We start from the raw sequence: 27,586 nt of genomic DNA, 5'->3' as shown, positions 1-27,586 counted from the left end.
CTGGAAGCGTAGTAGGGGGTGAACCATCCGATTTAGTATATACCACAGGCTTCCACAAAACTCACTTCGCACACACTAACAACCAATTTAAGCACAAACTGCAGAGTCTGGTGGAAATCTGTACATAGTGACACCACCACCCGACCCCAAGGAACAATTGACGACAACACAACAATTCGGCATGTCTTTGGTGACGTCAAGAAATCAGCAAAATGACAAGCATCCTACACATTTTCTATACATTTTACTGGAAACCGTTCCTTCTATGACGTCACTGTAGGGCTCTCACGACAGAGTTACGTAACCTGTCTGCGGTTTCGTTTGCGGGCGAGAGAGAAGCAGACGGCTTTTTAGCTTGGTATTAATTAACCACAAATTTTTTTAAAAAGAAAATGTTGTTTCGTTTATGACTAACCAAAAGTATTTCATATGCAGTGATAAAAAGAGTACCAAAAAATTGAGTTTAGTGGTCCTTTAAACGATGGAGCTTCTTGTTACCCTGCTTGATGCTTGGCATTAAGGGATATAACGTAGACTGCCCTGCTTAGACATTACATAGTGTGTTGTAGAGGATACTGGCATCTCAGTGGGCAGGCCCTAAATACATTTTGTAACCAGCATTAATCTGTTTAAGTTACAAACAGCCACGTGCAACACACTTGCACTTGCCAATGTAACTCTTCATTTCACTCCATGTTCCAGATACTGAGACAAAACATGAGACATGATTTTCTTTATTCATTTATTCTTTCTTTCATGATGGATATGAATTCATTTCACGATAGCACAGTTGCTTCCATCTTCACCCAGGGGAACCTTCCACAGTGGCAAGCTGAACAAATTGGCTGTTCCCAGCCATCTTGAATTTGACAATTTATTAGATTTTAAACAAATTTGGTCAAATTACAATACAGAATGTCAATAAATGTCTCAGATCAAATTTCTTTTGAACAAAATTATATATGAATATGTTCCTCATAGTTTCTGAGCAGCTCAGGTCCAGCCATGCAATTTGCTTTCACTAAAATGTGCCAAACACTGACAATACATGTTTTAGACAATCTGTAACAATTAATGCCATTTGGATGTTTAGAATCATATCACATTCTGTCGGATATCAACATATCATGATATTTAAACTACACATATAAGAGACAACAATCATATTTTGGTTCATAGAACATTGTTTACCCGTAATGTTGTTAGTTACTATTTACAATATGTCTTGGCCGGACATTTTCGTTCTGCATCAGATTACGGAACCACTGACTTAAACTTTGTGAGAATGGATTTAAAATGAGGTAGATCAGTTTGTTGAAATAGCATAGCCAAATTATTTGATATGCCGAAAACAGAAAAACATTATAAATTTTTTTCATCTTTTAATCACCTACTCATCGAAATCAACCTGTAAGATGTTTTTGCCAAAATGTGCAATGTGATTTTGTCCTTGGTTGTTTTGGGGGTTTTACTTACCTACCAAGCCCTTGTTTTTGACAGTCAAAATCCGTAGCCCAACAAAAGAAATCCGGCCTTGCATTTATTTGAATCAGTGAGCACTGATTTATGATGTATGTACAGTCAATGATGATGATGATGATGATGATGATGATGATACATTTGGAAATGTCATTTTGTAAACAGTAAGTTCGTTTAGAAACATATCTGATTTGACTAAAATTCAGAACTTTCAGCAGAGTCACATTGATTATGCACAAGAGTATTCATGAATATCACATTATCCTTGTCAAACATTGAGCACTGAGCATATTATGTCTAAAATATTCACTGAGTTAAACTCAATAAATTTTTTCAACAATTTTGTCTGTGGAGTGAGATAATTTGGCACATATATGACAAACTGTCACATTTCTGTGATCAGTGCAAAAGTTGTTATGCATTAAGTTTTTCTGAACTGACACTTTAAGTCTCAGAAATAAAGTTGTCCTTTGTAAAAATGTCACTCTAAAATAATAAGTTTGTTAACGTCCAAGTTGACCAAGGGCATTTTTTAATCTATAGCTTAGGCCATAAAAACTTGTTCAGTCATTTGTTGGACTCCCCTTTTAACCTATTCTGAGGTTCTGGGAGAGAGATGTCAGTTTTCATGACACAAGGGAAGTAACTCCTCGTGGCTTAAAAGGAGGTGTGAGCTGACACTTATTCAGAAAGAGAACTAAGGGAAGTAACTCCAGAGTGCATATACCCTAGAAAACTGCATTAGCCAGATTAATTTAATTCAGATAAATGACTAGCTGTACAGATTTTGTTGGTCGGTATGCCAGGAGGATGAGGCAGATATGAAAAACGTATCATCTGGATTAAAATCAGGTTCAATTCCTTATACAAATGTTTTTTAGAAACTATTCTTACAAAATGTGGATTAAAGAATTGTTTCTTTTTTTGTTTTCAATCAAATGTTGTCGCACTCTTGCAAAATTAAACAGATCTTGCCAAATTAACATATACTGGTAAGTTTAAAGAAATATATTTCAGTATTTTGATAAGGTCTGTCTGACTTGGTCAGTATGGATCATTTAGCTGTATAATATCTATTGAGATATAATGGGCATCCCAACTATATGGTTAATCCATTTCTACATAGTCTATGTACATATCTTGAAATACTCAGTAGAGTATAAAAGCTGCCATTCTTGCAGTATGCATGTAAATCTTTTATCAAACAACATTTCAATATAGTTGCTATTAATCTATTCACAACCATGGCTTGCAGATCAAATTGTTTTAAAAACCAGCTTCAAAACAGATTTGTCTACCATTGTTAATGCTACGTTTCTAGATAGTAATTGTCATCTACAGTGTTGGAAATCAGGAACTAGAGTCCAGCATTCTTTGATTGGGTCCATTGTTTGTAAGCCACAATTGACGTCAGTTGTTGGATTCATGTACAATGTTCTGCTCAAGAAACTCTAAGAATGCCAAAGCTTCCTTCATTTCGAACACAGATCTATATTTGGCACAGTTTCTAGTCTGTGTTGGGTCAGACTTCAGAGTTATCTCCCCTTCTGGCTTTCAACTTGGAGAGTTGCTTTCCCTTTGGAGAGTTTATTTGGCCCCTTTGAGAACTGAAAAGGGTGTTCACTTCTTCAAGGCTTTTGGTGAGAAGTCATACCAGTTGGCAATGACCTTCATGATGGGGTCGCTGATGCAGACAGGCAGATGGAGGTATAGGAAGGGTAGTGATCGAGAAAGGATGCCTTTGTAGTAAAATGTTTTGGGCTTGGTTGAGAGGAGGGCATCCACAATCGACTGGATAATGGGAGACAGGTCGCTGCTCAGGATATTGTCTGGAAACAGAAAATTGAAACGTGAGACTGAAGTTGTCACTGTTGTTTTATGGTTGTTAGTAGAACTGTATGTAACAAATATACCATTATACCACAGTACGCTTTTCTAACAGTGTTGTAAAATATTTTCTGAATACTGTTATGTTGGTGAAATAAATTAGTTTTGTGATCATGTACATTGTATAAGTTACAACGAACACTGAGTTTCATTCACAGCTGATGTTACGCTACATAAAGAATTGACAACCCAGCACACTTTACTTACAGTAGATTGAATGAAAAGGATGGAAGAATCCCAACCATTGTACCTAATCTTAAGATCTTAAGGCAGCTGCCAGAGACTCATGGCATTTATTTTTGAAATTCTGTGAACTTAACATCCATCGAAAGATTTTGTTCTTACCTCCATTTCTTAACTTGATGTGAAAGCAGTCCTTGCCATAATCATTCCTGACTGCATCACTGGCGGCGTTCCACCAACGTTCAGCTGTCTTGTCTTTGTCGTAACCAAGGATACCTGAGAACAGAAGGGAGGATTTAGAATAATATATAGTACCATATATTTTGTACATATTTTGTAGAATATCCACTGCAGTTATCTTCCTTTGCAGTGATTCAATACTTCAGAATATTATGAGGTAGCCTGATGGATAATGGGTTTACTGGTCATGCCCAGAACTGATTGTTGTCCTTTGTCATTCTTTTATGTTAAGAGTTTTGGGATGTAGCAGGTTTTAGACTTAATGATAATTTTCTTACTGTTACACTCAAAACACAGCATTGGGGGAAAGTTGTCAAGATTTTGGCGCTGGATAATGTCTTGTAGCCATGGTAACAAAGGTACATCAGTACCTGTTTTGTATCCGCTGGGGATGATCATGGAGACGTTGATGCCCCAGGCCTGCAGTTCGTAGCGCCACACTTCAGTCATGCTGGCCAGTGCTGCCTTGGAAGCACAGTAGACTCCCATAAGGGGGATTGGTGCCAAACCTGCAAGCAAAACCATAATCATGTGGTAAAACAGAAGTGTTGCTTCACATAAACAGTATCGAATATTGACAAATTCTCAATACTATCCGTAGGCAATCCCTTATCTTTTCATATCTACAAATATAGCAGCTTAACTCAACTTCATTGTTTGACACAAAGTTTTGTGTGAATGATATGTTTGTTTTCATAGTGGAACATTGGGCAAATGTGGGTCCCGCGATGTTCTCTGATTGTGGTTGAATCTCATACATATTCATGCCCTGCATCAGTTTTGGTTTCCATGAGCTGGAAAGCTGATACAGCATTTGTCATGGCATACAAACCTCAACTGACTCACTCCTGTGGTGGACTTACCTGCATTGCTGGCGATGTTGACAAGACGTCCACGGCTGCGGCGGAGGAGAGGGAGGAAGGCCTTGCAGACGTTGACGGGGCCGAAGTAGTTCACTGCCATGATCTTCTGCATGTCTTCCATTGTCATCATTTCTACATTGCCGATGAAGCAAATGCCAGCGTTGTTGACAATGCCCCACAGCTCTGGAGGACAAATGGAAGAGTTTAAAAGGCGATGCTATGCAGATTAACATTTGTTCATTTGAAAATTTAGAATCTGAGTGTTAAGTCAATATAAGCCAACAGGGATGGTTAGGTAACCTAGTAGTGAAAGCATTTGCTCGTCATACCAAAGACTCTTGTTCAATTCTTCACAAGGGTACAATGTGTGAAGTAGATTTCTGGTGGTGTCCCCTGCCGTGATATTGCTGGAATATTGCGTAAAACTATACTGACTGACTCACTCTATCCACTATTTCCTGCGAATTGTAAGCAGAAGTTATCATGTGATCCTACCATTGTCTCCAAGGTTCTCGTCAACAAAGGTAGCTGCCTTCTCAACTTGTGCCATGTCTCGAACGTCCAGCTGCAGAGTCTTGAGACGTTCGGAACATGTCTGTTTCAGCAGGGTCTCGCCGGGTCCATCCTTGAAGAGGCATCCAGCAAACACATGCATACCGATACTGTCCAGCTTCTTGGCCAGCTCATGTCCAATACCCTGGTCACAACCTGAAACCATTCATATCATGAGTGAGTGAGGGGGCCTGTCACGGAGTCAGCCATCATTCAACAGCACAGAAAACATGGAAGCAACCGAATCAGGTCAAAACTTGTTATGTTTTATACCCAGAATACAAATTTGACCGCTTGCCTGGAACCAGAAAATATTCCTTGTCCATCCCACAGCCCCTACACCATATAACGTTCCCCTCCTCTCAGATATTAGTGTAATGCTAACCTCTAAATGAAGCATTTTGAGTGAGGGAGTTTTGTTTTACACCGCTTTTAGCAATATTGCAGGAATATCACAGCACGGGACACCAGAAATTCACACATTGTAGCCATTTGAGGGATCTAACCTTGGTCTTCAGCGTGACGAGCTAACGCTTTAACCACAAGGCCTCTCCAGTGCCCCAACCTCCTTTTGAGTGAGTGAGTGAGTTTAGTTTAGTTTTACGCCACACTCAGCAATATTCCAGCTATATGGCGGAAATCTGTAAATAATCGAGTCTGGACCAGACAATCCAGTGACCAACAACATGAGCATCTATCTGTGCAATTCACTGGGAACGGATGACATGTCTCAACCAAGTCAGTGAACCTGACCACCTGATCCCATTATTCGCCTCTCACGACAATTATAGTCACCTTTTGTGGCAAGCATGGGTTGCTGAAGACCTATTCTACTCCGGGACCTTCACGGGTCCCAAGCTCCGTTTGAATGGAAGTGTATGTGCATATGTTATCTGCGACTTTGAGCTGGTCCATAAAATTCTGAACATTTTATATCCAACCCAATGACCATGTGATAAGACGAGAGGGATTTTCAAGTTAAGTCAAGTGAATTTATTACACCTGAAGATATCCCAGGCTTTGTAAATTATGTTAATGTTAGCTAGTAAATAAATATTGAAATCCTTTCATATTCATTCAACAATAAAATGCAAATCCTATTCCTCAGCTGGATATTCGTTTAGTGTGACCCTGACAAGTGCAAGGAATTTCGCAGTGTTTGCTTGTGAATTGTTTCAGATACAGGTGCCGGGAATCTGTTGAGTGAGGTTGATTCGGTGTGAGTACACTCGTAAAGAAGTTACACTGGAAATAGGAAGTCATTTAATATGGTCCCAAGTCATGTTTTATGAGATTATAAACCCATGGCATGTTTAATGTCCTAGATGTTAGTGGGAATGAAACTCATTGAAAGCTTATGAAAGCCTACTACAATGGAGAAAACTGAAGCAAACGTTTCAGGTCTGTTAGGTACAAGCTTGTAGCTTATGATCAGGTGCAATACCACTCAGTTACGTTGAGGGGTGATAGGGAAGCCTAATCATTAGACCTTCGTCCATCACGCCGAAGGTCTGAGTTTGATTCGCCACATGTGTGTACAGTGTACGATTCTGTGAAGACAATTTCTGGTGTCCCCTTGTGTTATGTTGCTAGAATCAGTTTAAAGCCTCACTCACTCACTCACTCACTCAGTTATGTTTGGTTACTTTTTTTTCAAATTCAATTGAGGTATCATTATGTTTTTGTTTTCATCAGAAAAAGAAATGCAAACACATTGTGCTGTGGAGAAATCTAATGTGTAATTTATGAGGAACTTATTTTATCCAGAAGTTGGAAAAAAATGTTGAACATTATGTCTGTCAGATCATGGATTCATGTTTGTTATAAAGGTTATGTTTACTGTAGCTACTGTGGAATGTGGTTGCATTCAGTTTAAATGACTTAATTACAGTGTTGGTAACAACATTGACATTGCTATCAAACAACATTGGTGACAGTTGACAACAGTGGAGATACAGGTTGATGACCTGACCACAGCTGCTTACATTACCGACCATTTCGTTTCGATTTACATGTTTAACCTGAATGAAGTCAAATGATTTCTTTAAGCATTTCATAACGTGCACTCGGACAAGAGGATTTCAACATACACCAAGTCCCCCTCAGAGGCATCTAAAAGCCTGTTTAACATACGAATGTACATAGACTAACATTATCATTAGCATAATCCGGTACGAGTTCTGAAAAGGTATTGTGATTCGCCGCCATGCGTCATCGTTGATAAGCGGTTTGTACCTTGTGGTCGACAAACCACCAGTAAATCACGATCGTGTTGACAACATGAATGACAATTTCTGTGTCATCCATATGCTTTAGAGCATCGCAAAGCAAACAGGTTTATACCCTGTGAATTTAAGAGCTGTGTTTGTGTATGCTGATTTATGTAAACACCATAAACATCTCAACATACATGGAGTCTACACTACACTGCGTTGACCTCGTATGTAAACATGCTGATACATACAGCTCATACATGTCAGTACGCTGACCCTTGCTCCGATATTTCTATAAGTGCTTTTTTGATGTTTACAGACGATATATATCATGGGTTTTTTCTCACACCATTTTCAAAACCAATAAAAGGAGATTTATTTTTGAGAGATCTGACGATTTTAGACAGCTCTTTTCTAATTGTTTTGTTTACAGAGTGTACAAATCAGAACTGTATGCATGATTCATGAAAATAATACTCCATGTTTGATTTTTGTCAGTCTGTCTCACAATCCCTGAACCACATTATTTTCCCTATTTCTTCACCCTTTCTACAATAGTAAAACCTTAAAGTAAGTCTAGATCTCACTTGGGTCTAGATTTCACTTTTCAGTTAAAATGGGTTTATTTTGGTACTATCCAAAGTAAGCGTATATATGTATATTTACAGACTAAGTGTTAGTCTAGAATTTGTTAATGTCTGGTGACAACTTGCTCAGCACAAGCTGAGTGGTGTGTGTGATATTCTAGTCATGAATGGAATTAGCCTTCATTGACAGCTGCCTTTACAAATTGCTGAGTCCGCTGAATGCCATTCTATAAACAGGGGAACACCAACTGCACCGAGTAACCCCATGCCCGCTATACACTCATTTACTAACAGTGTGGTTGGGAAGTGCACCGAGTGACCCCACTACACATTCCTCTGGCAGCTGTAACAGGTGTCATCTTCATGTTGTAGTATTTGTGTGTGTGTGTTGAATTATCCATGGTACAGGTCACTCAGTGCACCTCATTAGCCCTGAATTGGTATTACGAATGTTGTCTTAGACATGTTCTAATTTGGTGTGAACTTTGCATGATTGTGTGGATTACAATCAATTTAGATTTGGCCAATGGCTTTAAAGATCATTGCAGTGTTATAAGTTTTATTCAGTGAGTGCTATTTATAATATTTGGTTGGTATTGGTTTTTTGTTTGAATTGCGGCTGTGGATTGTGATGTTTATTGTAAAGATTAAATTTGAGGATCCATCAAGTAACCTTTGAAGTTGTTAAGTTTGTGACTTACATTTACTTCTTAATTTATTAAAAACTTGTAAACTTAAAAATTCAATAAAACTGTTACATTCCATATTATGCCTTCACCTTGCAAATGATCTTCAGCTCCCGTCACGCATTAGAACTGATGCAGGCAAATGCACTTGTTGACCTCTGAGCTTAACAGGCCCTTTCCATCGTATTTAGAAAGTTTTTGCCAAACTTGGGATAACTCGGGTGGAGGATCGCTTCATAGATGCACCGAGTAACCTTTCTATCTCAGCTTAGCCAGTGTTTGGAGTAAATAGACTTACAATGCAATAAAGCCCTCCCCTGTTTTGGGGATTAATTAGACTTTGCACTCATTAAGCTTTTGTGAGGTGTGTTTGCTGTGGATTAAAACTGTTTGACAGTATTACACATGCTTTAAAGGCATTGCTGCCAGGCACAGGATCTGCTTGTGCTACAAATAGGATAAATGTGATTAAGGAACTATTTATATATATATATACACTAATATATAATCATGTCTGGACCGGACAATACAGTGATCAACAGCATGAGCACTGATCTATGCAACTGGGATAAGATGACATGTGTCAACCAAGTGAGGCAGTCTGACCACCCAGTCACCTTTTTCAACAAGCATGGGTTACTGAAGATCAATTCTAACCGGGATCTTCACAGATCCAAAATTGATATAAATGTTGACCTAACCCTGATACCCCTATACCTCCCACCCCTGAAGTAAAAGACGAGGTGGGTTACAAGAGTGGGTGGGTTTTTGAAAGAAATGACATGACTTTTTAAAGTTGTAGCCTTTACTTAGTAGACTTACGATTTGAGAAGTTGTAGTTTTTCATTATGCTATTTTTGTTGCAATAACCGTGACAATCACTGACAGAATTAGGCATTAGGTATTTAGGTTTGTCTGTTTTGGGGGTGTTGTGGTTAAATCATTAGCTGACAACACCAATTATATTCACTGTATGAGTATAATGTGTAATACCCATTTCTGGTGTCCCTGCTGTGATGTTGCTGGAATGTTGCTACAGGGAGCGTAGTCAGCTGCGTGATAGCTGATGTTGTAGCTGTTGTAATTGGTGTTTTGTCACTGTTTGTTTCAGTGTGACATCTGTCACTGACTTGAAACATGAAGCAAGAATGTGAATTCTTGTCTCTGGAAAATCTTGCTGAACCACTGTAAAATTACATGATAATGGATTTGTTCAGGAAGGGTTGTTAGGTTTGTCAGATGTTGGTTGTTGGGTTTGTCGGAGGTTGGTTGTTGGGTTTGTCAGAGGTTATAATGTTATGCTATTTTGGTTAGCTGACTTGGAGCTTTTCCTGCTGATCAAACATTTCATAGCATCATTTGGTTTATAACATTTTTTGTTTTTTTCAAACAAGTATGTCATAATGAGTTCTCGTAAAACATTGAAAAACCTGATGCACCACTTAAAGTGGATATGTTATTTAAAGGTATTTGAATCTGAATTTTATCAATCATTTAAGTGGCTTTAACTTTTCTAATTCATCCTTAACCCAGCATATTCATTTGATATTACTGAGAAGGCATCCTCATTCCTGTTCTCATGCCTACGTGAGTACAACTAGTGGTGTCCCCTGACGTGATGGATCTGAGAGGATCCACAGTCTGATGATGTTAATTAATTTGTATGATAATAAAATGAAATTTAAGTTTCTAAACTGACTAACTGTTTTGAAACTCACAAGACTTGGATATTATGTAATGCCACAAAAACAATATCATATCCAACTGAAAAATTCTGATCAACAAATTATTCATATTGTACTCTCAAGATGAACATTTACAGTTCATTACTGATGCTGTACTTGTCCGTGGTGTAATTACATAATACTAGCTAGTTATTTTGTGGGCTTGTGGTTGTGGTTTGACACGGGGAGTCGGTGCTGTATGTAAACAGCTAGGAGAGTCAAGTACCCATACTTATTACAGTAGATGGGTTTGGTTTAGTGGAACTTTCAGGATAGGCTTCAATTCATTCTTTTACAGACATTTCTATGTTGCAATGTGAAAAATGATTCCTGTACGTCAAGCGTATATTTAAGTAGAATGGTTTATGTGATTGTCAGTCTCACTATTTGAAATTTGATGGGGTTTTTTTGTGTTAATTTTGCAGCACTTAGTGGTTATTTTGCCTTTGATGCCATTCAGAAACTTAGGCTATGGCTTGTCATCACCACCACCACCATCTTTTTTATGGACTTTGTACAAAATAGAACATTTTCTAAGTTCATGTTTTCTTAAATTTAGACTTATTTTTACTGCATACCAGACTGTTTTGTTTAAGTACATTTTACCACTGAGGTCTGTTCCCTGCTAGGACTATTAATTTTACTGTTGGCAGTTGATATAGTCAAATACATATTTCACTGAAACATTTTGAATCTCTATAAAGATTGATTTGGATTTGGAGTTCTGTTGCAGTAATCACAGATCTTAGCCAGCTTTGTCAAATGGAATTTCCTACATTGTAAGTTTAAATCATATTTTTTAATCTAAGCATTCAATATTTGATTGATTACAAAAAAATTTGGACACTAAAGTATCAAAGCATAATTTAAACCAAATATGTTTGGATCAGACGTATAGTTCATTGTTCAGAAAGTTGTAGATGTAAAGAAAATTTCAGTATTTAAAGCCTGATATTTTCATATTTTTATTTCAACAATCACCAATAAATTATTTGGGTAAAATATGTAAATCATCTATTAATAACACTGTCAGTTTCTAACAACAGTTACTGCCATGAAGCAGGACTTACCAGTAATGAGAACAGCCTTTCCTTGGACATCTAGATATGCTGGCGGCAGATTCTGGTACATGTAGTAGATGACGATGACAAGGAACGTCGCACTCAGGAGCATGCTCGGCACCACCGTCGACAATATCGGTGAGAATATTGTCAGCAACAGCAACTGCAGACAGAGTCCTAAAGTTGGTCGAACCCGACCATACTGAATGGCCATTCCCACAAAGACCAGATAGCCCATGGTCAGTGCCAAGCAGAGGAGTACTGACAGCACGGTGTACGTAGACGTTGGCACGAGGGGGGTTGACGGCGCCGTCAGGTAGTACGTCTGTGTGTCTCCTTCCATTCTAACATGGGTGCTGGCCACAAGGGGAAATACTTCAGTCAGCCAAAGCGACAACATCTTGACCACTTGGCAACACAGCAAAGATACAAAGTATGAGTCTTGGAGTCTTGGAGTCTTGGAGTCTTGGAGTCTTGGAGTCTTTAATTTCAATATCAGGAACAGTGAATAAATTTCAGTGGTGATTCTTCAATGGAAACCTTTTCCAAATGCTTCAGTGAAGTTGGAAAACTGTGTGCAACAGCTGTCAGTGACGACTGTGTAAGGCTTCGGTGTGGAGCTTCAGTGACCAGCGACCAGACTGGACGTTGTTCAGGTAGATAATGAGCAGGCAGTTGGTGGACCCCTGTACTTATAGGCCCCAGTAGAGTCACTCAGTGTAAGTGTAGCTGCCTGGCTGAGTGCAACATGTATTATGCAAGGTTAGAGCTATCATTGGCCTAGATCAGGTAGGCTGGCTCAGTCTACCCAGCAGGGCTGGTGTACCCTCTCGCACTGTACTGGATACCCCGGGCTGCCGGGGTGGAGCAGGGACATTGAGGGTGGCCGAATGGGACATCACAGCCTGGATTGAAATAAATGGAATTTAATTTCAGTTAACTCTGACTTTAAGTACTCAGAAGCCCCGTCAACGTGGGTTGCAGAGGCGGATTCATGATGGGTGGGGGGAGTTGTACCCTGCTCTACCCTGAGAAAATATTTCCTGAGGAGCAGTTGCTTCATGATATATGTACACCCCTGTCCTTCCAAGAAAATCCAGGATCCAACACTAGGTTATAATTTGACATCAACAAGTTACAGGTTTATGTCAAAAAGTATTCTTTAGTTAGTGGGAGTTCGCCTTTTGAATGAAGTGGATATGTTTAGAATTTGTAGGCATTTGAGAAAATTTTCTCTTGTCTTTACTTTGTAGTGCTAGTTCTGTAGTCAGCAGGATTCATTTCCAAAAACATTGAAAACTGTGCAGCATTCGTCTGGAGAACTTTGCTAATGGAGCGCTCAGAATCTTTGAGTACACAACACCATTTAGAAAATGGTCACTGTAGCATAATCTTCTTTGGGAGTTCTGGTATTTCTTTTTTTTTTAACAAAATATTAATTGTCTTGAATAACTGCAGACATGCCAGCTGAGCTGCTACTCTGAGTCTCATGAATGAAGTTGTACAAGACTGTTCTTGTATAATGACCATATGTGCGGCTATTGTCTCTTTCATTTTTTCAATTTTATTTTAGCATTTATCTTGTGTCAGAGAAAGACTTTCTGTGTTACTTATATATCAGCAATACTATACTGGTGATCATAGATTGTGAATAATTCTCTTACCAAGCTAGAAACTCTTCTTGCTAATTTTCAGGGTAGTGGGGTAGACCAGTGGTTAAAGTGTTCGAACATCACCCCGAAGACTGGCTTCAATTTCCCACATTCGTACAGTGTGTCAGCTCCCTCCTCCTCGTCTTTGATAAGACATGGGTCAGCATGAAAGTCCTTCACTGTTTGCTTTTCAGTTTGAGTACTCATTTATTGTAGCATCTTGAACTAATTTAGCAAATGCTTGACCTTAGAACTATTTAGTTGTCTAGGTCCAGCAGGCAATGTTTATTTTATTGATAACTCTATGGTGTGACTGTTTTGGCGGGATTGCATTGTTTCACAAGTACACAACAATAAGCTTTTCAAATAAGAGGTATTGCAATATTTTTTTCTGCAGAAAATAGTGAGTGACATTTGTTATACATTGCACTCAGCAGTATTCCAACTATATATCAGCCTGTCTGTCAATAATCCGCTATATGGCAGCAGTTTGTCAGTAATCAAGTCTGGACCAGACAAACCAGTGATCAACAGCATGAGCATTGATCTAGGCAGTTTAGAACAGATGACGTGTCATCTGCATTCTGTCACTAGATGCTTTCACCCTCTCTTTGCTACTGATTTGTGAACTGCATTCAGTCACTAACTGCACTTTCACATTAACTAACTTCATTCATTCTCACATTAACTGCATTCATTCTCATGTTAACCGCATTCTCTAACTACATTAGCTGCAATTTCTCTTTCACATTAACTCATTTCCCCTTAATTAATTTCATTTACTCTCACAATGACTGTATTCACACTCACATTGATTGCATTCACTCTCATGTTAACTGCATTGTATCACTAACTGCATTTTCTCTCATGTTTACTGAATTTTCTCACATTAACTGCATTCCCATTCACATTAAGTAACTGCATTCTGTCTCTAACAGCATTCACTCACCCATTAACTGCCTTCTCTCATACCCTGCATTCTGTCACTCACTGCATTCTTTCACTCACTGCATTTACTGTCGACTATTACTCTCTGTCTTCTCTGCACTCGTTGATCTGTACTGTTATCTGACCCTCTCAGCCTCGCATCACTCTCCCTCACTACCAACCAGCTGACCCAGCAAGACAGAACCTGGGGTATAGATGCTGTAACCTGTCCTCATTGCAGGCTAGAGATAACTCTCAATGATAGTGTTGTTGATGTCCTGGGCAGTACTCTTACTGTTTACACAACAATCTGCTTGTCATTGTGGACCTCAGTCCAGGGGATGAACAAAAGCATTGTGTAACATGTTTTACATCAAGGGTTACACTTTCTCAGTATACTGGGTGTTGGGGTGGCCTCGGGGTTAAGGCGCCTGCTTGTCAGAGACATTGTTTCAATTGCTGATGTGTACAGTGTGTGACACCCATTTCTGGTGGCCCATGCCGTGATGTTGGTGGAATATTCCAAAACACAGGGTGAAACCATACTCACTTACTCATTGGTTGACACAAAGTGTTGTGAGAAAGCTGTATTTGTTAAAGTGTGACATAATGCAAATGTATATTCCTCAACATTTCCTGATCATGATTGAATCTCTCTCTCTCTCTCTCTCTCTCACTCACTCACTCACTCACTCACTCACTCACTGAGGTCGTCTTGTTACTAGGAGTGGGTTATACAGGTTAACCGGTACATTGCAGTTTGAACTTCACAAAACAATATATTGCAGCACACTTTTGCAAACAGGGGTCATCCGATACAGTCGACAAATTCTGTGACCATGATCGGTAATTTTCTAGATGAAAACAGGCTCTAGCGTTAGTATTTCCTTTATGGAATGTTTATTGGGTATATTGGGCATATAAATGCATTTGCATGACTTTTAACCCATATAAATGATAAAGATGAGATTTGCACCAGCACTCTTTGATAACAAACTTAAATGGCAGATGCCTCTGCAGACGCTGTTTTTCCATTTCAAAACTTTAGAGCGAAGTCTTCACTTTAGAAACTTTTTCAGTTGATCGTTGTACAATCACACCTGATTCCTGACAGTGGCCAGTGGCATCACCTTCAGCCATTTTGTACACTTTCAAAATACATTACAGTATGCCATAATGTATCACAATGTATTACAATACAATAATTTTGGCAATACCCAACCCTGACGACCTGCCAAGTCACTCACTGACCCACCCAAATCACCAACCCACTCACCCACTTTCTCACTGGCCCACTTGCTCGCTCACTCACTCACTCACTCACTCACTCACTCACTCACTCACTCACTCACTCACTCACTCACTCACTCACTCACTCACAAGCCATCTTGCCAGCAAGCCAGGAACATCTAGCTTCAATGTCGAGGTCATGAAGAGCAAATTTCTTTTACCCTCTACATTCACATATAATTGAAAACGCCAAAATTACACGTTTATGGAAAATCCTATCTGTCTTTCTGGAAATGCACATTCATCATTTCAACATACGTGGCTTCAAGTGCAGCAACCCCAGGCAGAAATTGGTCCAACGTTCTTGTCAGCTTATTATACATTGAGACAGACAGATTGTCTTATTTCAACCATGGTTGTTTTCAGCCACTGTATTAAAACAGATCCTTGTTTGAATCATAAATGTGAAATTCACAGTTTTAGATTCCTTTTGAAATACAACCGACGCTTCAACTCCACCTTGACACAAGTTCAGAACTGGGGAGTCAGATTTCAGTGAGTCAGTTAAGGATGTATAGATTGCTTGAAGTCCGCATCCTCAAACACAGATAGGGCTTCCCATTAATAAATAACCCTGTGACATCATTCAATTTGTCGGAAAGTGAATTATGCTCCACATTGCCAGCCGAGGACACGGAAGTTTATGCCTTAGTTGCCCAAAATATATTACTAGAATATATTACTAGGGGATCGGGTGAAATCAGTGTAATCTGTTAACAGGATGTGTGTCTTTATATTGGTGTAAATGTTGTCATGTGACTTTGTCTAAAGTTTCATGGGACAGGGGTTAAAGCGTTCACTTATCCAACCCTGATTCGTTTCCCAACAGTTTGAAGCCCATTTCTGGTGTCCCCTGCTGTGATGGTCTTTATCCATGAATGTGCTATCCATGAGGCTCCCCCACCGTCTGAGCAGAATATGGTGCCTGGAAGGTTGCGTCATTAATATTCAGCATCATTATTGTAAAGGTGACAACCTCAAGAAGTGGTCTGGATGGAATGTTCACCTGCTGGGTGGGAAAACAGTTTTTTGATGCTGTCACAGCAAACGATGGCGTTTATTACCCTTCCTGGTACTCACATAAAAATGGCTTGGAGCAGTGCCTTGTGTCAGAGTTTTGCTGTCCTTATTGTACTGTTTCATAGTGTTAGTCTGTTTCTTCCCAGATGTGAAGATCAACACTTACGCTGTTGATCACTGGATTGTGTGGCCCAGACTCAGTCTTTTACAGACCACCATCATATAGCTGGAATATTGTTGAGTGCAGCCTTAAAGTAAACTCTTTTTCTATTAGTCTTACAGTCCCTGAACGATGGGATTTCTGCAAGTACCTAGCCCTTCTTGCAGTGCAAAAGCTCTATTTTAAGTCTAGATTTCCTCAGGTTCTGAATTTCCCATCTCACTGGCTCTCCTTTTGGATTAAAATGTTACTATCAAAATTATACATATTTACAAAGAATTAGTCTGGAATAATATGTGAGTGGTCAGTATTTGCAAACCTTTGTTACTCTGACCAGTACATCAGTCACTCTTCATGCATCCAGTCACTGCTGAATAAATGCATGATTCTTGACCACAGTTTTATACTCCTTATCCATACCTCAAAGTGAAAGATTCATGCACTCACTGCACTCTGTGGGTGAGTTGGTGCAAACTTGTTCAACCCTCCCACCAAACTTTGCACCACTCTGAACATCACCAGTTCCATGCTAATGCATTCATAGAACATGTTACACCCGTATTTAACCTTTCCCCTCGCTAAATGTACCGGTTGAAATGGAGTCTTTCTCAGCTGGACATCTCCAGGGTGTTTGTTGACGATTCCCCAGCTCAACACGACATTGAATTGAGTGAAAGGGCAACACAAGACCACAAAACCACAGATTGTTGGTGAATCTGTTGACGCTTGCGGTGTTGCGTTTGACAACAATGGGCCCAGAGCGACGTCCCTGCCAGTCAAATGACAGCAGGTCATGTGACAATGTCTCATGAATACTGTTCCTGAGGTAAGGGAGTTCAGCTGATTCTGTTCAAGGTTTACCACTGACGAGTTTACCTGGTACTTGCAGTTGCCTCGGTGTGACTTGAGGTTTTTCATGGGTGGGACCCCATTTGGAGCTTCACAGACGGTTATATAATAAAGATAGGGGAGCCGTTAAGTCTCCCTGCAAGGTTTAAGTAGAGTATCTCTGTCAGCTGTCTAGAACTCTGCAGAATGTGTCATATCACACCATATTTGCACATTTATTTTAAAACTATTTTGTTTTACGATGACCCCATGGAATGTGGGATCCACATCGTTTAAACGTGTCACTTGCCAGTTGTCTAAAGTCACGTAGATATCAGATAGTCTTAACTTCCATTGCAAGTTTCCAAGACATGTATGATTCCCATGACGTTAAAGCGCAACCTGTAATTTTGCGTGACTAGTTAATCTGTCAGGACTGATGAATATATCAACTTTCAGGGTGGGAGTTCCATGTGTTGTCATCGTGGAGACAGTTTCAAATGGGGCATGATTTAAGGAAATAAAGTGTACTTGCACCTGGGGCAACCTTAGGTTAGTCTTATTGCACAGACAAAACCAGATTGCACCTGCTGCTCAATATGAAATTATATTTAATGCTTGAATTTTGGTATTGCTGGTATATAAAAGATCATCACAACAATATTGTTCCAGGTGAGGCATGAAGTAGACATACAAAGTAGCTGAATGGGTTCAGGTCCTTCCCAGAGCCTCAATTTAGAAACTCAGTCCTTATTGTAAGAATCTCAATTTCGCTAGGGCAAAGCTTTCTTAAGCAAACTGCAGCAAAAAACAAGCAAATTGCTGCAATTTGCCTGTTAAAATACTACTTAAAATATTTTGTATTTTATGAAATTTCGTGACAAGAATGGTAAGTCATTCAATCATTGTCCGTTTGTGGGAGATCAGTAGCTTGTGGTTAAAGCGTCCACTTATCAAGCCGAATCCCCGAGTTCTGTTCCCCCGCATGGACACAATGGATACAGCCTGTTTCTGGTGTCTCTGGTGTAATATTGCTGGAACATTGCTAAAAGCAACATAAAACCCAACTCACTCACTCACTGCCCCTCTTGCCATCAGCAGGCTAGTTCTTCTTTGTTTTCCATCTAAAGTCTATCATTTGAACAACAAACTATTAACATGCTAAGGGTGCAAGTTAATATAAATATGAGGTGAAGGTTTAGCTTGCACCGGTACAAGTTCTATGTATGCAAATCAGGCACTTGTAGGCATTATTGGCCCTAGAGGAGGATATTAAAAAGCATAAAAGTGTTCATGTATTACAGATGTGTTAAGTAAGTATTTTGTCATTTTATGACAAAAACATTTCACGCTCTTGAACTGGTGTTATTACGTTACGCTTCAGATCAGTACAAGTCGCATTGTCATCTCTATAAATAATGAACTTCTGATGTAGGTGACATTAGCTGTTTAACAATCGGTCAAAGGGTATGTCCACTGACATTACAGGATTGTTTTACTGTTCACATGATAGGGATTACAGCTTTACATGATCCCTTCAGGAATTTACACCTTGCTCGGCCCTTGCGTAAATGGTGAAATTCAATACCTGTTGGTGTTAATCCAGGTTAAGCTGGTGAGGGGTGGCTTTGTACATGACTCATCTGATTAGCCCTGGGGGGTAGGGGTGATCAGTCCTGTGTCTTATGAAGGGAAACGCTGAAAGGTGTTGTGCATCCTTGGGGGTGGGTGGGGCACTTTAAGGCTTGTGTTCTCTCAGTAGGGGAACTCTGAAAGGGGGTGTATGTGTTCATGGGACAAGCACTTAATGGGTTGGGGTCCTCAGGTATTGGGCAAGGTGGCCGACCTCTGGATTTATCAGAGACACTGCCATGATTTCTGCTTCTGATGACGCATCCACGATACTTGATATGAATATTTTGTTTACTCTGATATCCATTTTTAAAATTCAGTTGCTGAAATGAAAAATGGCCATTAACAGTTCTTAGGTCACATCAATAAAATCTATAAACTAATATCCAGAGACTTTGTTCAGATATGTCAGGTATTATAGACTTACATGGGCTGTACGTATATATGCATGGGTTTGTATAAATGAGGGAGTATGGTTTTACACCTTTTCAGCAATTTTCCAGCATGTGGGTAGTTAGACCGGGGACTTTGGTGAGACAATACAGATATGCACTCTTTACTTCAATGCTTCAGAGGGAGTGAGTGACAGAGTGAGGTTTTGCTCCATATTAAGCAATATTCTATGGGAAGACTTAAACAACTAGGCTACCCCACTGTCCCAGGTCTGTTTGACCGACAACTTTTAGCCTTGAACTGCACTTACCATGCAGTCTGCATCACACATGTCACTTGGATCCAACTGGATCTACCAACATGTTATATTTGGGATTACAGTTTCTTGGAAAAGTACAAATTCTGGTACTTTTTTTAGTTGAGCCCCATCTGGGATTTGAACCCACACACTCATAGTCAGACACCAAATTGCCATCACTGCGATTTCCATATGGCTGTTTGGGTTAGGCAGCAGACTGTGTACTGGCAATTGGATGTATCTCAGTACCATGTCATAGGCCTGAAAGCCACATATGTGGTAATCCATTTGTTTGATGATTGTGCCATTGATTACTGGATTGTCCAGACTCGCTCTTTTCCAAGAATTTTAACTTCCAACCTTCAAGGAGGATGTGACACTACATGCCTTGTTTTAGGACACCTGCCGCCATTTGTCTGTTTAAGGATACCTGCCCCAATGCCTCGTTTTAGGATTCCTGCCCCCAGTGCCTTGTTTCAGGATACCTGCCCCAATGCTGTGTTTTAGGACACCTGCCCCCAATGTTTTATGACTCCAGCCTCAATGTCATTATTGGGCACCTGCCCCAATGCCCTGTTTTAGGACACCCGTTGCCAATGCCCTGCTCAAGAACACCTGCCCCCTGATGTCCTGTCCAAGGACACCTGCTCCAGTTAGCTTTCCAATCTACCTTTACTTACAACTTGTACCGAGTGACCCTGTTCATAGTAGGTCTAGATAGACTGTTATGCTATAGCCTTGATGTACACCACGTGCCACAATTTACTGTCACAGTGATATCAAGGTCAACTCCAGGTCTTGTGAGGTGTATGATATATGGATTATGAAGAGAGTCATTAAGTGCTCACGAAGACCTTCACTCAGATAATAACTTTGCTCAGTTTTCTGAAAGTATAAATGTTACCTAAGTCATCTGCACTTATGTTTTGAACTCCAAAAATGTTTGACAAACCTTAAGGGTTTTCAGTCTGTGAAGTCTAACTCCAGACATGACTATTCTAGTATGTTATTTTTGGAGCTTAACATGTCTCATCTGAATGTAACTAGTCTTGGGCTTCGGCTAGAATTATTTTTGTTTAATTATTTAGTAGTCTAGTCCTCAGTTGGCCGCTTGCAATGCTTAAACTACACAATTATCAATGCCAATTGTTTTAATTTGTTTAGAACAATTACAGTTAGCAGAACAATTCAAACTTAGTCCTCAAATCCATTAGTCAAATTTTTGTCCTTTGTCCACTGGAAATTAAGCAGATTTGGGATATCACCAGCTCAAATTTCAGAGGCTGATTACCTTATACTTGATGTAAAGACGTTACTTTAGGGCCCAAGGCCTCTTTTACCTCTTAATGCACAATTATTTCATTGAATTCTTATTTTAGGTTACAATATGCATAAAGTACTTTCCCTGAATTAAGGAACTTAGAGCATTTAACTTAACCAGATCCTATAAGTTTGTCATAATTGAATTTTGAGTACTGAGACAAGATCAGGTATTAATAGGGGCAGTGGGGTAGCCTAATGGTTAAAGTATTCTCCCATCATGGTGAACACCTGGGTTCAATTCCCCACATGGGTACAGTGAGTGAAACCCATTTCTAATCTCCCCTGCTTGACATCGCTGGAATATTCCTGAAAGCATTGTAAAACCATATTCACTCACTGATTATCACTGTCAATAACAACGAGTGAAAACAAATTAATATTTATGGTTTTAGAAAAAACAGAAGAAACTTTCAACAATGTGTCAGAAGTGACAGAATGCTTTATTGCTATGAGCTCTATAAATTTCCTACGTATTTAAGCTTGAAACATAAGTATTTTTCTGGAACATTTTCTTGGACAACATATTGTGTCTTTTCAATAAAGATCAACTTCAGGAATGACAAATACTGATCCCTTGAAGAATTCAAACCTTGTTCCTCATAATCTTGATGCTGGAACTGAAATGTCACCATGACTTGTCATTTTTCAGCATGTGGCAGAATATTACATCTGCTGTGGATTGTACAAGTTGTATGATTTGTACACACTCACAGCAGGTATCAATACCTTCACCCATCTATAGCATTCTTCTTTACCCCTTATAAAAAGATAACTGAAAAACACTTGACACAGCAGTTATCAACACTTCACGCCAAGCTGAACTCCACATACATGTTAATAGAAAACACTCTAGTTGAACTTTAAAGTAAATGTTATAGAAAACTCTCTCTTTTTTTAAAGTAGAATGTGAGTTTATCTAAATATTTTGCTACCTTGGAAGATACGACCAGAATCATATCACTCCAGTCATCTGTGTTGTAAACTGATCTTGTGTACTCGGCAGGTCATGGAGCTGATAGCCTCAGAACCTCAGAGCATCATCAGACACCTCAGCCACCCAGCAAGTTTAGGGAAAACTCTTTGATGTTAAAAAAAGAAGTTTTATCATTTCTTCTCAGAGGTTTTGTGGGTTTTGGGGTTTTTTTTGGGTTTTTTTCTGGTGTGAAATTTGTGGAATTATAGCACACTCCTTTTCTCATGTGATGTTACTTGTTCCGCTACTTCATCATGTTGTAGACATCCTTGTTTAGGCCTACAGTCTTTTTCAGGACTGTTTACATTTATCGTAGTCAGTCTGTCTGAGCCAGGCTGTTGGGTAACCTAGTGGTCAAAGGATTTGCTCGTCCCACTGAAGACCTAGGTTTGAATCTCCACATGGGTTCAATGTATGAAGCCATTTGTGATGCACCAACGATGATTTAGCTGGGACATTGCTTAAAGCGTTTAAAAACCTCACTCACTCACTCACTCACTCATGCACTGAGCATATGTGTATCACAATGCCAAAGAATCAATTCCCCACGATGTACCCATGATGGGTTCAGTGTGTGAATTTAACCTCATACGAGGTGTTTCCTGTTGTGGTATTATTGGAATATTGCTAAAAGCTGCATAAAACTAAACTCACTCTCTCAGCTGCAAACTGGACCAAGACTATCATGTTTCAGTGTTAGATGTTATGACACAACAGACCAATACTTCATCGGAATAACAGCTGTCTGCTGAAAACTAACCTGGACCATATAAGCCAGTGATAGACATCATAAGCATCAATCTACACAGCTGGGATCCATCTACTGTAAAATCATTTATTTTCGTGCAGCTTAATTTTCGCGGAAACAGAAAAATTGACTAATTCGCGCGGTTTAATTTTCGCGCATCATCAAAGTACAGAAATCATGAGAGTATAACACAGGTAACTCTAAACTGTAAAGAAAACACTGACCCTAGCTGTCGTCCTGTCACCTGCCTAATTAGCTGGGGAAACATGGGCCTTCCGCTACGTTGAGACACGCAATGGAGCACTGAAGAATCCATGTTGAGATTTGCGTAAGAAATCATTGACCTATGTGACCTCGACCCGTGACGTGCTCGGCCAATCAGCTACTCAGAAAGCTCTGTGCATGTGTACCAGTATTGTCAAACCACTACATGCGCAATGGATTATCAAGACCTACGACAACATATCCAAGAGGAAGGATTTAATCCAAAGCGGATTTCGCCAAGCTGGACTTTCGGACTAATTCACTAGTAGCCGGTGACCTGACATTTTTAATTTAGTAAAGTCATGTGTATCGTGTCAATCAGAGACACTGAAAATGACATGTGTTGTTTTTATGTATCTTTTTGTTTCACTGAGTCATGAAGGAATGACGTGTACTTGTAGTCAAATTACTAACAATACAAAACTAAAACTCAAAGCTCTTTGTTTGTTTTTATTTCCACAATTTATCATAATTATTCGCGGAGGTTTTATTTTCGCGGATAATTTTTTTGCGTGAAAAGCGCGAAAAGTAAACCCCCGCGAATAATAATGATTTTACAGTATATAGCATCAACCAAGTTGACCAAATTAAAGACCCGATTCCCATCAGTTGCCTTTTTTTTGACAAGCATGAAATTTAACCTGGATCTTCATGGGTTTGCACTCATAAGATGACCTGTTCATTATAATAAATATTCCTAAGATTGTAATGTTAGCCAGTTCCCAAGCTTATACATGTGACTAGCACAGAACAATGAACTTAAAAACAGTTGTAAAAAAATGATCAAGCTTTTACAGGGATTAGGTGGCAAGAAAAAAAAGTGTTTAATGTCACTCTAATGATTCTTAAATTAATTCATGTGTTTGTACTAGTCTGTTTTGAGAGGCATTTTATAAGTTGGATAAGTGAAACCAACTTCTTTACTTGCTTGGTAATGGTGTGAGTACCTACACCGAAACATCTCAGTCATGGCAATTAAAGAAGTTGACTAGTTGTTCCTGCAGTAGTCTGGACCAACTCATTAAGATCCGGGTTTTGAATTGGCCTTCAGCAACCCATGCTAGGAGATGACATGAGTTTGGAAGGTCAGGCTCATAGTGTTGGGACTCTGAAACCAATTCCACCATTGATTCCTGGGGGACTTACAGCAAAGGATTGTCAATGTTGATTAAAATATATATAGTTCTATTGTAATCCCCAGTTTTTAGGGTTTTTCCCCCCTTTTTTGTTTCTAATTAATTCTAGTTTATGTAATTATTCTGTTTATTTAAGCAAGGACTGTTTATTAGTGCATCTCGTTACATTCACAAGACATGTAAGAAAAATCATAGGCTGGTTAACGTTCTTTGCCCTAGGCCTGACAAGAAACATGCCTATGTTTGTCTCTCAAAAGCCTAAGCATAATCATAAATAATGCAAAGGGTACTTAAGAAATAACTGCTGCAACTGTTTATGCTGTGGAAACCAAAAGATCCAATGATCAGAGACTCAAATTGTTCAAGAGTGAATATTAAGTCTTCTTTCAAGCAAGTATGTATGAGGACAGATTACATATTGCAATGTTGACTTTATATGACCAATTCTTCTTTCATCGGGTGCTTATTAAATACTACAGAAGCGGAATTGGATTTCATAAGTGAGTGGACTTTGTGTTGAAGATTTGTGGATATCACGAAGCACTTACCCTGAAAGAAAACATTAACTGACAACATAAGCTGGAGGTTCGTACAAACAGATTTAGCTTTGTGTCATGATAACGTGAAGGTTTTCTTGGTTCAGTGCGGTAGTTGGGGCCCTGAATGTTTCAAGATTAATGACTTCAAAGGTGGTACTACATATGAGTGGGTACAGAGGCAGGGACACTTTTCAGCAATGCATTCAGCAAATGTGAGATACATTAATAAATCTAGATACACCGATGAAATGAGTGATTGAATTTAGCTTCTCTATAGGTTCTGGAACATGAGTCTTTCATGGGCCTTGGATGAATCTGTTCTGGAAATAAGGTTCTTTATAGATCCTGGAACGTAGGTTTTTCGTGGGTTCAAGAATTTGGGTTCTTTAAAGGTCCTGGAAATATGGTGCTGTATAGGTCTTGGAGTTCTCTAATAAAGAATCCTTGAATTTAGGTTCAGTGTCTAAAGGAATGTTAATTGTTTTGTTTCTGTGTTGAAAACTCATTGAATTTTCCTACCAGTCACCATATCAAGTAAATTATGTAAAATTAAATTTATCTTCCAGGATTACTCATACTTCTATTAAAACATTTGAAAAAAACTTAAGTAACATAGTCTGCAAGCCCAGATCTTTCTACAAGTGGTAGGCTTTCATCAGCATCAATAAAAAAAAGAGAAAAAATTCAGGGTCTTGAATTAGGAGGAGGGAGTCGTGGTGCACCGCAGTGCATCTGATATATGTATATCTAAATGTAAATCGAACGAGTTTCTATGCTTATGGATAAATAAAGCAAATTTCAGAGGAGGCAAGATAAAAATATGTTCTGTATTGACCATAGTCTGGATTAGACCAGAGTGTAGTTTAGACAGATCTGCTATGGCCTATAGCCTGTAACGAATGTGTCTGCACCTGCTGGTACATTGTCCTATAAATGTATTTCTACTCTGAGGGTTGTCAGAGAAGTACTTTACTCATGTATATAGTCTGATTACTTGTAAGTCTATAACTGGGTTATCAGCTTCTCAGTGGATTACATGGTGTATACGAAAATAACCATCTCACTGATAGTGGTATCGACTGGCTGGGCAGCTATTGCACCCAAGAGGGAGGGCAAGGTTACAGACCTCAGCTGCCCCTTTCTTGTGTGCAGATTCTAGACTAGGCCTCCTGTACTTCAAACTGGTCGCTCCTTGAGAAATCCTGTCCAGAATAGGTCTCCAGTACCTCATACTGGTGTCTCCATGCGGAGTTTTGTCCAGAATAGGTCTCCAGTACCGCATACTGGTCTCTCCATGAGGAGTTTTGTCCAGAATAGGTCTCCAATACCTCATACTGGTCTCTCCTTGAGATATCCTGTCCAGAATAGGTCTCCAGTACCTCATACTGGTCTCTCCTTGAGGAGTCCTGTCCAGAATAAGTCTCCAGTACCTCATACTGGTCTCTCCTTGAGAAATCCTGTCCAGAATAGGTCTCCAGTACCTCATACTGGTCTCTCCATGAAGAGTCTTGTCCAGAATAGATCTGCAGTATGTCATACTGGTCTTTCTTTGGGGAGTCCTGTCCAGAGTTGGTCTCCAGTACCTCATACTGGTTTCTCCTTGAGGAGTCCTGTCCAGAATAGGTATCCAGTACCTCACACTGGCCTCTCCTTGGGGAATCCTGTCCAGAGTAGGTTTCAGTAGATCATACAGGTTTCTCCATGAGGAGTCTTGTCTAGAATAGGTCTCCAGTATCTCATACTGTTTTCTCCTTAGGGAGTCCTGTCCAGAATAGGTCTCCAGTACCTCATACTGGTTTCTCGTTGAAGAGTCTTGTCGTGCATGCTGGCTTGCATGCATGCACACTTGTATGTGTGGTTGCTTGTGTGCATGCTCACTTATATGGATGTTTGCTCTCCATTTTAAACCCTATCACACTTCACCTGTATGTTTAAGTATAATGCCCTTTAGTAAAGTGACAAAAGTTTATACTGACAGTTTTTAGAATAAAAAATATTCTAATGTGACGGTTTTTTCAATTTTCCTCAATGGCAGATTTTTGCACCTAGTGACATTTAGTAGTCATTGAGTGTGCGGACATTGCTTGTTGTGGAAAGCTGGGTTATGTTAATCTGAGGAGCTTCACACTGATTCAGTGCAGTGTTTATCTTGCTACGTGACTTACAGCAAGCTGTGTGTTTGTTATTCTATCATTCTGTCAGTTGATAACCACACAGGTTCTCCTCCCAAGGAATGTGTGGTCGGTGAAGGAGACCATTCAAGGGAACACAAACATCTGAGGTTTTTTTCATATGGGCTGAACATTTACGTATCTCAAGATCTCCTTTCGTCATTGGTGATGGGAGGGCATCTCTGACTATAAGGTGCTGAGTATAACTTGTGATGTAACTGGAAGAGAGATTGAAAGTACATTGTGGGATTGTTGAGACTAAAAGTTCATGGTGATACTTGAAAGTACAGGGTAAGATTGAAAGTGCAGGGTGAGATTGAACGTTCTAGGTGAGATTAAAAGTACAGAGTGAGACTGAAAGTGAAGGGTAAGAATGAAAGTGCAGAGTGAGATTGAAAGTTCTAGGTGAGACAGAAAGTGAAGGGTAAGATTGAAAGTGCAGAGTGAGATTGAAAGTCATATTTGAGATTAAAAGTGCAAGGTGAGACTGAAAGTGCAGGGCGAGATTGAAAGTTCTAGGTGAGATTAAAAGTGCAAGGTAAGATTGAAAGTTCAAGGTGAGATTAAAAGTTCAGGGTGAGACTGAAAGTGAAGGGTAAGATTGAAAGTGCAGAATGAGATTGAAAGTCATATTTGAGATTAAAACTGCAGGGTGAGATTGAAAGTTCAGGGTGAGATTAAAAGTGCAGTGTTAGATTGAAAGTGCAGGGTGTGATTGAAAGTTCAAGGTGAGATTGAAAGTTCATGGTGAGACTGA

General features: G+C 39.5%; 2 protein-coding genes across 2 annotated transcripts in view; one reads left to right on the top strand and one right to left on the bottom strand.

Annotated features, from left to right (window-relative positions):
- LOC137278758 (histone H4 transcription factor-like) overlaps positions 1-27,586 on the top strand; it is a 78,383-nt gene that overhangs the window by 18,949 nt on the left and 31,848 nt on the right. The window lies entirely within an intron of this gene.
- LOC137278750 (estradiol 17-beta-dehydrogenase 2-like) lies at positions 729-12,140 on the bottom strand. Its single transcript, XM_067811266.1, has 6 exons — positions 11,485-12,140; positions 5,148-5,360; positions 4,653-4,835; positions 4,161-4,298; positions 3,712-3,825; positions 729-3,308 (listed from the first exon to the last, which is right to left on the bottom strand). The coding sequence occupies exons 1-6, from the start codon at positions 11,873-11,875 to the stop codon at positions 3,100-3,102; spliced, it is 1,248 nt and encodes a 415-aa protein (XP_067667367.1). The 5' UTR covers positions 11,876-12,140; the 3' UTR covers positions 729-3,099.

Source organism: Haliotis asinina, chromosome 1 (genome assembly GCF_037392515.1).
Source record: "Haliotis asinina isolate JCU_RB_2024 chromosome 1, JCU_Hal_asi_v2, whole genome shotgun sequence".
Taxonomy (NCBI): Eukaryota; Metazoa; Mollusca; class Gastropoda; order Lepetellida; family Haliotidae; genus Haliotis; species Haliotis asinina.
Note: the sequence above shows the minus strand (reverse complement) of the source record. Positions and strands in the feature narration are given on the sequence as shown.

Bases quoted from the DNA above. Each gene is read 5' to 3' on its own strand.
- LOC137278750 (XM_067811266.1), bottom strand. From the start codon at position 11,875: ATGTTGTCGCTTTGGCTGACTGAAGTATTTCCCCTTGTGGCCAGCACC. The intron at 5,361-11,484 runs GTAAGTCCTGCT...GAATGGTTTCAG, and splicing joins AAAGGCTGTTCTCATTACTG to GTTGTGACCAGGGTATTGGA. The intron at 4,836-5,147 runs GTAGGATCACAT...TTTGTCCTCCAG, and splicing joins CGAGAACCTTGGAGACAATG to AGCTGTGGGGCATTGTCAAC.